General features: G+C 29.8%; 1 protein-coding gene across 2 annotated transcripts in view; it reads right to left on the bottom strand.

The window, feature by feature from the left end:
* vn (membrane-bound neuregulin protein vein) overlaps nt 1-12352 on the bottom strand; it is a 305343-nt gene that overhangs the window by 29795 nt on the left and 263196 nt on the right. Inside the window, exon 5 of one of the 2 annotated variants that reach the window (XR_016177589.1) lies at nt 3795-3850. Coding sequence is in view for 1 of the 2 variants with exons in the window: in XM_089175429.1 (XP_089031555.1) it covers nt 3727-3850 (124 nt within the window). In the remaining variant the exon portion in view is untranslated. Of the gene's footprint in view, nt 1-2670; nt 3851-12352 lie in introns of those variants that run through there. The other variant, XM_089175429.1, reaches the window with a different exon arrangement.

The raw sequence follows: 12352 nt of genomic DNA, 5'->3' as shown, positions 1-12352 counted from the left end.
TTAAAACTGTGCAACGCAATGGGTCTACTACCATCCCATCCATTTTACTTTTTTGTATACTCATAAATTCATTACCAAACGTACGTTTCTTAAAGTACATTTGTTAATTAAGCGATAATAACTAATTATTATTATTATTATTAAATGTAATGTTATCGTTTTTCACCGTTCTATTTGGTTATTTAATGCAAAAATAAATTTTCTCCATTTAAATTGAATAATTAAAATAAGATTAAGAAAATACATTAAAAAAAAAAAAATAAAATATAAAATATAAAATATAAAATATGAAATTAGATGAAAATAATCGAATGAAATGAAATATAAAAATAAATCTGTACCTACCTTGATAAATATTTTCTTTTTTCTTTTTCGTTAACGTAAAAAAAAAAAAAAAAACACACACATGGAACATAATATTATAATTGGAAAATATAAATATATATATAAAAAAGAAAAATAATGAAATAAACCATGAAGGAAATAAACACATAGAAAATATGAAGAACAAAAGGCGTATTTGCCGAGGTGGAGATGTGACGTTTAATAGTAAATCAATAAAATTAATGAATTAAATAAATAAATTAAAAATGTTTATACACATATTTATATATATAATATATATAATATAATATATAAAACATAAATATATATATATATATATATAGGATCCCGAGACTGCTGAAAATACAGCACGTCGTCTTTCTCTCTCACTCTCACTCTTTCTCTCTCTCTCTCTTTCATTCTTTCTTTCATTTTCTCTCCCTTTCTCTCTCTCTCTCTTTTTTTCTTTTTCTTTTTTTACACTATTAACTTCGTTTCCTCCCTTTGATTAATTGATGAAAACCCTACGCAAGAATTTTGTGAGAAGATCAATGCACTTAATTTATAAATAATTATTATTTCGTTTATATGACAAAAAAGGTTCTCATGTTAGTTGAATTTGTTGTTGTTGTTCTTTTTTTTTTTTCATTTAATGTAAAAAGATATTCTTTAATTAATGAAAATGATCTTCTCATGAAACAAAATTCTCTGAACGTCGTGTCTCTCGTGTAATCAACATAAATACTTATATATATATTGTTTATATTTTTAAAAATAATTATAAATTATCCTTTTGTTTTTTCTCGTTGTCTCAAATCAAATCCTGTTGTCTTATCTTTGACGTATCATATATGGGGGTTTTTTGTTTTTTGAAATGAGAGAATGATTGTTTAAAAAAAAAAAAAAAAACTCGTATCCAAATCTCGTTGAGCAATTTTACACGAAATGTAATTTTGTTTTTATTTTTTTATTTTTTTTTATTTTTAACGAATTTTAAAAAAACACAAACATATTTTTATTACTTCCAAAAGTTTAAATGTACGATATTATTTGTAATAAATTTTTTTTTTTTATTTTTATAGGGAAAATGTGAAATATTCAACGTTCCAATTAAATAAAGTTTGTGAGACTAAAAATGATTTTTCATCCACGTTTCATCCGTTGTTTGATTTTTTCTCTTTTTTATTTTTTATTTCTACTTTTTATAATGTTCATTTCGTTTTTTTTTTTTTTTTTTTTTTTTTTTCAATAGTTTTTTCTTTAGACTTATTGTCAATTTTAATTAAATTCGTCGTTTCGACGATGTGTCCTATTTTTCTTTCTAAAAAAAAAAAAAAAAAAAAACAGAAAGAAACTGTGCATTTTTTTTTCTCTCTCTTTCTCTCTTGTTGCCTAGTAAAAAAAAAAAAAAAAAAGGGAAGAAGAATAAGAAGAAGAAGAAGAAGAAGAAGAAGAAGAAGAATTAGGAATAGAAGAGAGAAAAATAGGAAATATAACAACAACAACAACGGTAACAACAATAACAAAAAACAACAAGCTAGAGTAGGACAACGAGGATAAGAAAGAACAAAAAGGATTTAAAAAAAAAAAAAAAAAAAAAGCAAATCCGCAAATCGAAAAAGTACGAAAAGGTTGACTCTTTTCTTCTCTTTTTTTTTTTTTTTTCTATCATCTTTTTTCTCTCTCTCTTTTCCTTTCTTCCATTTTTCTATTTTACCCTTTCTCTCACAATTTTTTTTTTTTTTTCGTATATTCGTTGTTTTCAACGTTGAACCAGGGCGGTCTTTTTTAAAAGGGAGGAACTCTCTTCTTCCTATATATGTATATCTATATATATATACACATATATATCGATATATACATATCGATTTAGATTCGGTGCAGTTTATTCGTACTTGCGACGTCCTTGATCGAGACCCTTAAGCTCTTTGGTATTGTTCTCCGTGGAGACTTTGAGAAGCGCGGTCTTCGAGCGCCCTTTTTCCTTTTTTCTTTCTTTTTTTTTTTTTTTTCTTTTTTTTTCTCTTCTCACTTCCTTGCTTAGTCTTTCCTATTTATTTTGTATTTTGTATTTTGTATTTTTTTTTGAATCAAACCTCGCGAACTTTCATTCATTGTACGAGTTAAGAAGTGTAGAGATTACCGAAAGTCGCATTTATGGGTTTTCAAAGGCCCTTTTTTGTTTGTTTGTCTCGTATTTCTTATTTTATCATCGTGTATTCGAGTAAGGGTCATTGAAGCTTCGAAGACCCGCCATCGTCTTCTTTCGTACGTTTCATTTATTTATTTTAATTAATTTTTTTGTTTTTTTTTTTGTTTTTTTTTCTTATTTTATATCTTTCCTTCTTTTTTCTTTTTTTTTCTTTTTTATTTTATCATCTCTTCTTTTTATTTATATATATATATATATATCTTTCTCGTACGGGATTATACATATTACTTACACGCATACATACTCACAACAGACACACACGTATGTATATCACCCTATGAACACACACATTCTCTCTTTCTTTCTTTCTTTCTTTCTTTCTTTCTCTCTCTCTCTCTCAATCTCTCTCTTACTTTCTTTCCTTCTTTCTGACTTTTTCATTTTCTCTATGTTTCCCCGAATAAAAATTTCTACGAAAGCGCGAGGCTCGTTTATTGTGACGTTAAATTTTCTAATAAAGAAAAGTCACAAAAAAAGTATACTTCTTTCTAAGTATATGTTTTTTCTTTTTTTTTCTTTTTTTTTTTTTCATTTTAAGAATTTAATTATTAAGAAAATAAAAAAAAAAAAAGCGAAATAAAAGAAGAAGAAAAAGAAGAAGAAGAAGAAGAAGAAGAAGAAGAAGAAGAAGTAGATACAAATGACGGTAGTTCTATAAATATATTATTAGTTAGTTTTTTTTTTTAGGAAATTGTGTTATTTTCCTAAAAAAAAAAAAAAAAATTATTTTCTTCTACTATTCCTTGATGGACCAATCGAGATCAATTGCTATACCAAAATGTATTTTTTTTTTTCATCTACGTTATCTATCTCTCTCTTTCTCCCTCCCCAATTCAAGAAGGGGTCGTAAGGCCCCATATATTTTCGTATAGCAGCATATTTTTTGTTTGTTTTTTTAATTGATCCATTCTCTCTCTGTCTCTCTCTCTCTCTCTCTCTCTCTCTTTCTCTCTCTTTCTCTCTCTCCTCGTATTCTTTTATATTCTCCATCTTTTATTTTTATTCTTTTAAATCCGTCATTCTCTTTGGTCGCGCGTTGGCCCTCTCACGACTCTTTAATTCGCGGACTCTTATCATGTAACATGTATATGTGTGTGTGTATGTGTTGTCCGACGACCGACTAGACCGAGCGTGCTTCGTATATGGGTCCTAAAGGGTCTATTCATTCGAAGGGCCCCGCGCGATTATCGCTAGCAGTAGTACAAGGTCGAGATTCCCAGTTTGCAAGAAAATGGCGCCCTACGACGATTGTACACACTTCCGGTGCTGATGTCCTTCGTCTCGCACCGTAGACCCGTGAAGCCGTCCGCGCATCTGCAATCAAACAAAACAACAAACAATGTTAATTTATAATAATAATAATAATAATAATAATAATAATAATAATAAAACGAATTTTTAATTAAGGATACTCTAAAAATTGATTGAGTTGTTGAAGAAGTCCTAATAAAAGGACAAAACGTTTAACAGGATCAGAACAATATATTCTAATTTTTTAATCTTATAATAAAAAATTTAAATAATAATAATATTTATTTTATATAACATATTTATTTTCTCAACAAATTTAGTTAAAATATTTTCCTATAGTTTTTGTTCATAGTATACAAATTAATTGTTCAAACCTTTTAATTTGTTAATAATAATAATATATATATATATATTAAATTTAATATATTAAATTTATATGAAATATTAATATTTTAATATAAGTATAATATTTTTTTTAAATATAATATTATTTTATAATAATTTTAAAATATAATATTTTTATATTAAATTTATTTTATTAATTAAATTTAATATATAGATTTTTATTTATTATTATTTTATATTAAATTAATTTATTGTTTTTTTTTTAAATATAATATGATTTTATAATAATTTTAAAATATAATATTTTTATATTAAATTTATTTTAATAATTAAATAACCTATATAAATATTTATTTATTATTATGTTATATTAAATTTATTTTAATAATTAAATTTAATATATAAATATTTATTTATTATTATGTTATATTAAATTTATTTTAATAATTAAATTTACTATATAAATTTCTATATATTATTATTATTTTATATTAAATTAATTTGTTACATTTATTTTAGAAATAATTGTACGATCTCGTGTACATACGTTTATGCAAGTTACCAGGGATGGTATCGGTAACATTGATAATAGTTGTTATGCGAGTGCGAAATGTCGCGAGAGAGAGAGAGAGAGAGAGAGAGAGAGAGAGAGAGATAGGTCGATGAGTTTAAAATATTTTTTTTCTCTTCTTTTTTTAATTTTTTATTTTTTTTTTTTTTTTTTTAAAGGAAAAAATAACGTTATGCCGGCGTCGTTGTATTTATAGCAGCACGGTTAACTAAGCGAGAGGAAATGCTCGAACGTCGGTAGACGCCTCGAGACTTTCTCTCTCTCTTTCTCTTTCTCTCTTTATCTCTTGTCGTCGGAGAACGTACAAGATAGAAAGAGAAAGAGAGAAAGAGAAAGAGAGAAAGAGAGAGAGAGAGAGAGAGAGAGAGAGTTTAAAGTCCAGGTCTATGGTAGCGTTCGGTCTGGCGTGCAATAAAGCGTATTTTTGTCTCCGACAAATTTGGGGCGTCTCGCGTTAGAGACGATGCGAGCCGTGTCTCTTCTTCTTCTTCTTCTTCTTATTCTTATTCTTCTTATTATTCTTCTTCTTTTATTTTTTCATTTTTATTTTCTTTTTTACGTTTTATTTAACAAAATCGCCCACATAGGTAAAGTCTCGTCGGACGTTCCAGAAGCTACGTCTCTTTCCTTTTCTTTTCGATGAGTTAAGGTGGCAACAGAGTGAATATTATGTATGTGTGAGAAGAGAGTGGAATGACGAAAAGACGATGAGAACTATTTGTATGTGTGTGTGTGTGTGTGTGTATGTGTGTTTAAGAGTTACGCCGAAAAGTTTCTTCTTCTCGTTCAGCACAGTAAGAGAAAGAGAGAGAGAGAGAGAGAGAGTAAGAGAGTAGAAAGAACAGCCGGTAGGAAAATTTGTCGGGGCTCGTGACTGCGTTTAGGAGCGTATTAAGAGAATGACAGGGAACACGTGCTTGTGAAACGATAAAAAGGCGCAAAGCGAAACGAACCGTCGCGTTTATCCCCAAAGGGGGATAACCCAATAATCGAATATTAAACTTTATCTCACTAAAATAATGTCATTATTGTTAATAATATTAACATTTGTTATATCATTACGTTTATTTTGTTCACTTCAAGTATTGTCCTTTTTCTTATCTTTCATTTGTTCATACATATTATGAAAAATCTGATAGATATTTTGGTTAGGTAAAAAGTTGAGATTTTTTTTTTTATTGTGTCTGGGATATCACGGATTTACTGTGGCGCATCGTAAGAGTTGAGGGTGGAATAGGGGGAGTGGGTGTAGGGGTGTGGGGGTGTGGGTAGGTACGTACCTACACTACATATCTACACGTTGCTAAATGTACTCTACCACCAGCAAGGATTTACTGCGGGACAAAACTAAAACAGTGCCGGGGAGATAGTACAATTTACTGTTACCATTCACTTAAACCCATTAACGCTCTGCGGTAACTTCACCCGCGCACCGCCCGTAATTGGCTTTCCATTGAGATTTATTGTAATCATGCGTGCTTACCGAGCCTCCAGGAAACTCTTTTACGACTCCAACCGTAAAATAAATTCAACGCGTAAATCAACGATAGATAACGCACGTAGGAAACCTATTTATTTCTACCTTTTCCTCCCCCTAGTCCCACCTCACCTCATCTCACCTCACCTCACCTCACCCCAATCTCTCCCACCCCATTTCTTTCCTCTTTTCTTCCTAAACAGATTTATCACCGTCAACTTGCTACGAAGTTTATTAAAATCTAACACCAGGAGGACTTAACGAATAAATTAACTATTACTAAAATTCTACACACCTTTCGAAACACCATCCTTTTATTTATCATTATTTTTTTTTTCTTTTTTTTTTTTTTTGTAGTAACCGTTCGAAACCAAACCTTTCCCAAAAATACTACCTACGGTCGTACACGATTAATCGCGTGAAATATTTTTTTTGTGTGGTTTCACCAGACAATTTTGTTTGTTTTATTTTCTCGCACCTTCATAACCTGAATTTGATACTATATGGTTCGTTTTAGTTTTTTTTTTTTTTTTTTTTATTACACTTAAAAGATGATTCGTATCGTTCGACCTATATATATTTTTTTGTTGTTGTCTTTTTTTTTTTTTTATTCAACACCGAATTATCACTCACCATTTATCGATCTTATTTCTACGTATTTATATGTTGAGAGGGACTTACGAGAGTAGTGACTCAGCCAACGTGGTCGGCCACTTTTATTTTTGGAACGACGCGACGTCGAATAAATGTGTGTTTGCGTTTTGCGAGTATTCGAAACAGCCGACCTTTCAAATATATATATATATATATATATATATATATACACGTGCATACATAAATATAATAGATACATACATATGTATGAACGATCCTCCTCGTATTTTTTAAAAATCCTTTTGATTTTGGAAACCCTGTCCACGTGATTAGCGAGCTCGTACAAAATGCTTCTTTCTCTCTCTCTCTCTCTCTCTCTATCCTCGAAATAAAATTCGTATTCCCGTATTTTTTACATTCTAATGAACGACTAGTTTTTTTTATTTTTTTGTATTTTTTGTATTTTCTTTACATCTTGTTACGTTTTTTTTTTTTTTTAAACTTTTCTACGGCCTCATTTTAGTCACGATCACATTGAACACTTTTATAAAGCTTTCGTGACTGTTTCGTTCGTGTCGCGAATTACTACTACAGGGGTAGGAGGTGGTATTATGGAGACGTAATGAAATAAAAATAAAAAAAGGGCAAAAGAAAAGAAGGGGAAAAATAAAAAAGAAAAACGAAAGATATTATAAATTAGCGCGGCTCATTAAGATGAAGTTATTCGTTAGACGTATAAGTTGTATGCAGTGTTATCGTGCGTAAGTGTGTAGGTAGGTCGATAAATACCTTTGAAACAATTGTTTCACGAGTGTGATCGATCATTGTTTGTCGAAAAAAAAAAAAAATTAAAATGAAACGAGCGTACTATTGTTTTTCAGTCTTTAATAATCCTTTAATGTCACCGTTCATACCCCTTTTTTGTCGTAACCAACAACGAAAGCCTCTTTCGCAGGAAACTTGAGAAACTTCTCGAAAGCCTTGGTATAATCGTAAAGTTGGTAAACTTCCAAACGAACGTATCAAAAACGTTTTTTGTTAGAAAGATCGATCGTCTCGTATTCGTTGTCATTGTTATTATTAAAGTTTTTTAATTTGTCTCTTCATATGAATTAAATAAATAAATGAAACATTTTGTGATACGTTAATCGTTTTCCAATTGTATTATTATATTTTTCAATGTAATATATATATATATATAGGGATAATACCCTACGGACTTTTCGAAAATACCCTATGGATTTTTCAGAAATAGCCTATGAACTTTTATAGATCACTAGAAACGAACAGTTACAGATCACTCTGTATATATTTTAAATTATATGATAAAATATTTAATAAAATTAAATTGTACTTTATAATAAAAATTACATAATAAAATATTTAATAATATTATATAAATAAAATTATATAATAATATATTTATTAGTATATTGTATATAGTAGGTATATATTTATTTATATTATTATCTATATAATTTTATTGTTCTCAATTATATTTGAATTTGTTTATTTATTGGCTTAAGAAAATTTCCAAAGAATGTCGTCAATACTTGAAACAAATATAATTGATACAATATATTGCTAAAATATATTATACATATCTTTTTTTTTTTTCAATTGTGACAACGCACAACATTAATTCTAAATTAATACAGGTAGATCAATAGATGGTGTTAGGTTTCTGTCAGAGAGTTTAATTGAAGAGAAACTGAAGAATCGAGATCGATCGTTTTCGTCTTTATTAAACGATACTCTCGTTTCCTTGATTGATTTAATTAGTTCATACTTGTTGACAAACTAATTAAGTTTCCTTTCGTTTAATTAATTAACGTACTTTATTATATAGCAGTATAATTGATTGGGGAAAAGAGAAACATTGTTTATCTCGTCTTAGAATTTGCCAATTTTACATAATTGATAAACTTATTATTATTTAAAAATCAACATTTATTTTAAGAGAAGCTTCCAAAAAAACTTACATGTAAATATATTTCTGTTTCTTTTTTTGTTTTCTTTTTCTTTTTCTTTTTTTTTTACGCTACTTTTAACAAGCTTTACTTTTTCTCTAGAATAAAAGGAATATTAATGTTTCTCTGATGTAATACACGGTTTGCCAGTTTTGTGCAGATAATTAATTGCTTTACGTAGAGATCTAAACTCTGCATACACGTATCTATGTATATATGTATGTATATAGATACATACACATATTGCGTAACGTATAATTATAATTCCATCACGACACCCGAAGTTTGTTTTAGGAGGAAAATTGCATCATGGTATGCGCATTATGGTACGCATTTATAATTCATAACTGTGCGTCTCTCGTTTGATGCTACGGCTACTACATAAGCGTTGTATTTGATAGAACTACGTTAATTTATTTGTCATTGGGTACTACACACATCTCTTTCAACCAAATGTGTAAGTTTATTTTCAAAATTATTTATTATTATTATTATTCATTTATTAATAAAATACGATGAAAGTGTATTACGTTGTGTCGAATGTGTCGGGATAAAGTTTTAATAAAATAGCACGTGTTGATCTGTCTATCGTTGTATATATAAAATATAATTACCAACACTTCTAACACGTGCTTGTTAATTATTATTAAAATTAAATATACGCATATACACACATACGCAAATACACTTGACGTGTACAAAAAATTGATTATTTTCAAGATAAAATCGATGCTCGTTAAAATCACAATTATAATATTTTTATTTATACGATCTATGAAAAAACATGTATGTATTTATATTATTTTTTGCATGTGTGTGTGTATATAATCTCCTCTAACATTTCCGTTTTATTACGATGCCCGAAATGAGACCCTTTTATATATATACACACACACGGCCCGTTTGCGGAGGGCCACGAGATCGGCGATGATGGGTTGGTTGGTTGGTTCCTCTGACATGAGAGGAAAGTGCATAAGGGTAGAAAGCTCGTGTGCATTTTTTTTTCTTCTTTTTGGTAGGTTATTAATTCCCGTATAACTGGGATACTGCATCGTGCCAGGAAAGATGCGGTACGGTTTTAAAGCTCCTGATAGAAACAGGAAAAAGGGCGTAGAAGGAACATGAAGGTGGTGGTGGTGGTGGTGGTAGTGGTGGTTCGTGCTGTGGTGTGGTGTGGTGTGGTGGCTGGTGGTGGGTAGTGGTAACGTAAGCTATACGAAAAAGAAACTTTTTCGCGGTTTACTTAATTTAATAACGCTCTCGCGAAGCGCAATTTCAAAGATAACATTTAAAAAGGGCTGGAGACGCATCGTTTTCTCTCCCTTTACTCCTCCTACCTACCAACCTACCCTATTTCTTCTTCTTTTTTCTTTTTCTTATTTTTCTCCCAGTTTTATCTTTTACTTTTACTTCTTTTCCTTTCTTTCAACCACACACTTGCTCTAAATCTGCTTTCTCATTCTCTTAGTGTGTTTCTCTCTCTCTCTTTCACTACCTTCTTCTCATTATTTACCATTCTATCTTTCTATCTTTCTATCTTTTTTTCTTTCTTACTCGTTTTTCATGTACTTGTCAGCGACACAAGTCTTTCCTACTACTACTACTACTACTCTTCTTCCTGGTCGACGACCCCTATAATGTAGCACACTTTATTTCGAAACACTCTCTCTCTCTCTTTCTCTCTTTCTCTTTCTCTTTTTCTTTCTTTTTTTTTTTCTTGAGAACACCAACTTACCTGGTTCCATCTTCTTTCTTTATCTTTTTATATATATATATTTCTATCTCTCTCTAACGGTTCGACCAATCCTTTCACAGTTACCTTAGGGGAACCTAAACTAGGTCATTTACTTGGTCGTCGTATAGTGGTTGCAAGTAGCAGTCAGACTAAATATATATATATATATAATATCGTACATACTCGTTGACCTGGGAGATGAGGTCAAACTTACCAGAAACCTTTCACCATTAATTCGAGTATCCCAGACACGGAAGTACGGGATATAAGCAAATATAAGGGGTAGTGTGCTTCGACATTGACAGACGTCTTTAACATGTTCTGTGCCATGTGTACCACTGGTGGTACACGTTAAAGTTGTTCTTCAGATTACGTGTACCACCAGTGGTACACTTATGTTTATAACAAATTGAATTCTGTAAAAGAATATTTCTATTTAAATATTGATGCATTATTAGAAAATGCAGTATAGAACAAAGCACATATGTTTGTTTAATTGTTATATTTATCATAATTAATAATTAGATGTAATGATTGATTTTGTTAAAGTAAAATTAAATGGCTTGAATGATATGTCAAGTAAAAAGGGTTTGGTATGGAACGTGTTAACCCTTTCGCTACTACACTCCACTATAGTGGGGCCCTTCATAAGATGCCGTGTATTTTACATACGACGAACATATGCAGTTGTTGCACATCAAATATCTCATAATGGGTGTGTAATTTTAGTGTTTTGTTTTTTTTTTTAACTAAAAATTAAATTAACCCTTTGACTGCAGCACGAATTCATTAATATGAAGGCGAGATTTTTGTATGTTTTTTGTATATATCAATGGATTTGTGAGAGCGGATAAATACGCCTTTCGTATATATTGATGGACTTGCCAAAGCGTATATATATATATACGCCTTTAGCAGTCAAAGGGTTAAATTAATATTAGCAACAAAATTACTAAAAAATAAAATGCACTTTTGATGTTGCACGTATTAGCAGCAGCGGTAAACACGCCTGTAGCGAAAGGGTTAAAAGCACAGGACGAGATTAATTTATTTGTTTTTTTTTTATTTCGATGCATCGAGCACATGTTGCATCTTACTATTTGTTTTTTACACAACTGAAAAGCTTTCTTCACTTTAAAAAAGTATGTTTGTTTTCTTATTTTTTTTTTTTTTTTTCCAATGAAATATTACATACAAAACTATGCAAGATTTGTGCATGAATTCTTTCCTTATTTCTCTTTGTGCATTTTCCGTATTTCGTATTTCTGTGACGATTTTTTTTTTTTTGTGTGGTGTTCTTTCCCCTTTCAGCCTTTGTTTCTTTTTTTTTTCTTCTTTTGTTTTAATCTTGTCGATCAGATTCAAAGTCTCATATGAAAATGAAGTATGAATAAGTATGTAGATCCGTATTCTGATTTTTCAACCCTGTAGCTTTATGTCGGTTTAACGATGTCGCGCATGTATGCATATGAAATGTGTCAGGAATTCAGGTAGAATACCAGTAAAACAAGTAGTAACGTCAACGAGAAAAGAACGGATTTGAATCTTTAATATACAAAGATAATCTTTTCTAGTTTTTTTATTTTTTTATTTTTTACTTTCCCCTTTCTCTATTGTTCATTTACTTTCTTTTACGTATATATATATGTTACTGTTAGTTAACGGCTTAGTCATGTTGAGTTATGAATTATTAGTCCGCTTTTAGATCACTACAGTCAAACAACATATGTATTTGTGTGTGTGTGTGTGTGTGTTAAGGTTAATAAAATAAGAAAAATAAAAATCCTGTGTTGTTGACTTCATAGAAAGAGAGAGGACGTTATTCGAGTATTATCAAAGCTTTCAAAATCAATACACCTTGGTAAAAACATTG

The sequence above is a fragment of the Polistes dominula genome, unplaced genomic scaffold (assembly GCF_049000335.1).
Source record: "Polistes dominula isolate Pdom_NZ unplaced genomic scaffold, Pdom_raw_medaka contig_82, whole genome shotgun sequence".
NCBI lineage: Eukaryota > Metazoa > Arthropoda > Insecta > Hymenoptera > Vespidae > Polistes > Polistes dominula.
Note: the sequence above shows the minus strand (reverse complement) of the source record. Positions and strands in the feature narration are given on the sequence as shown.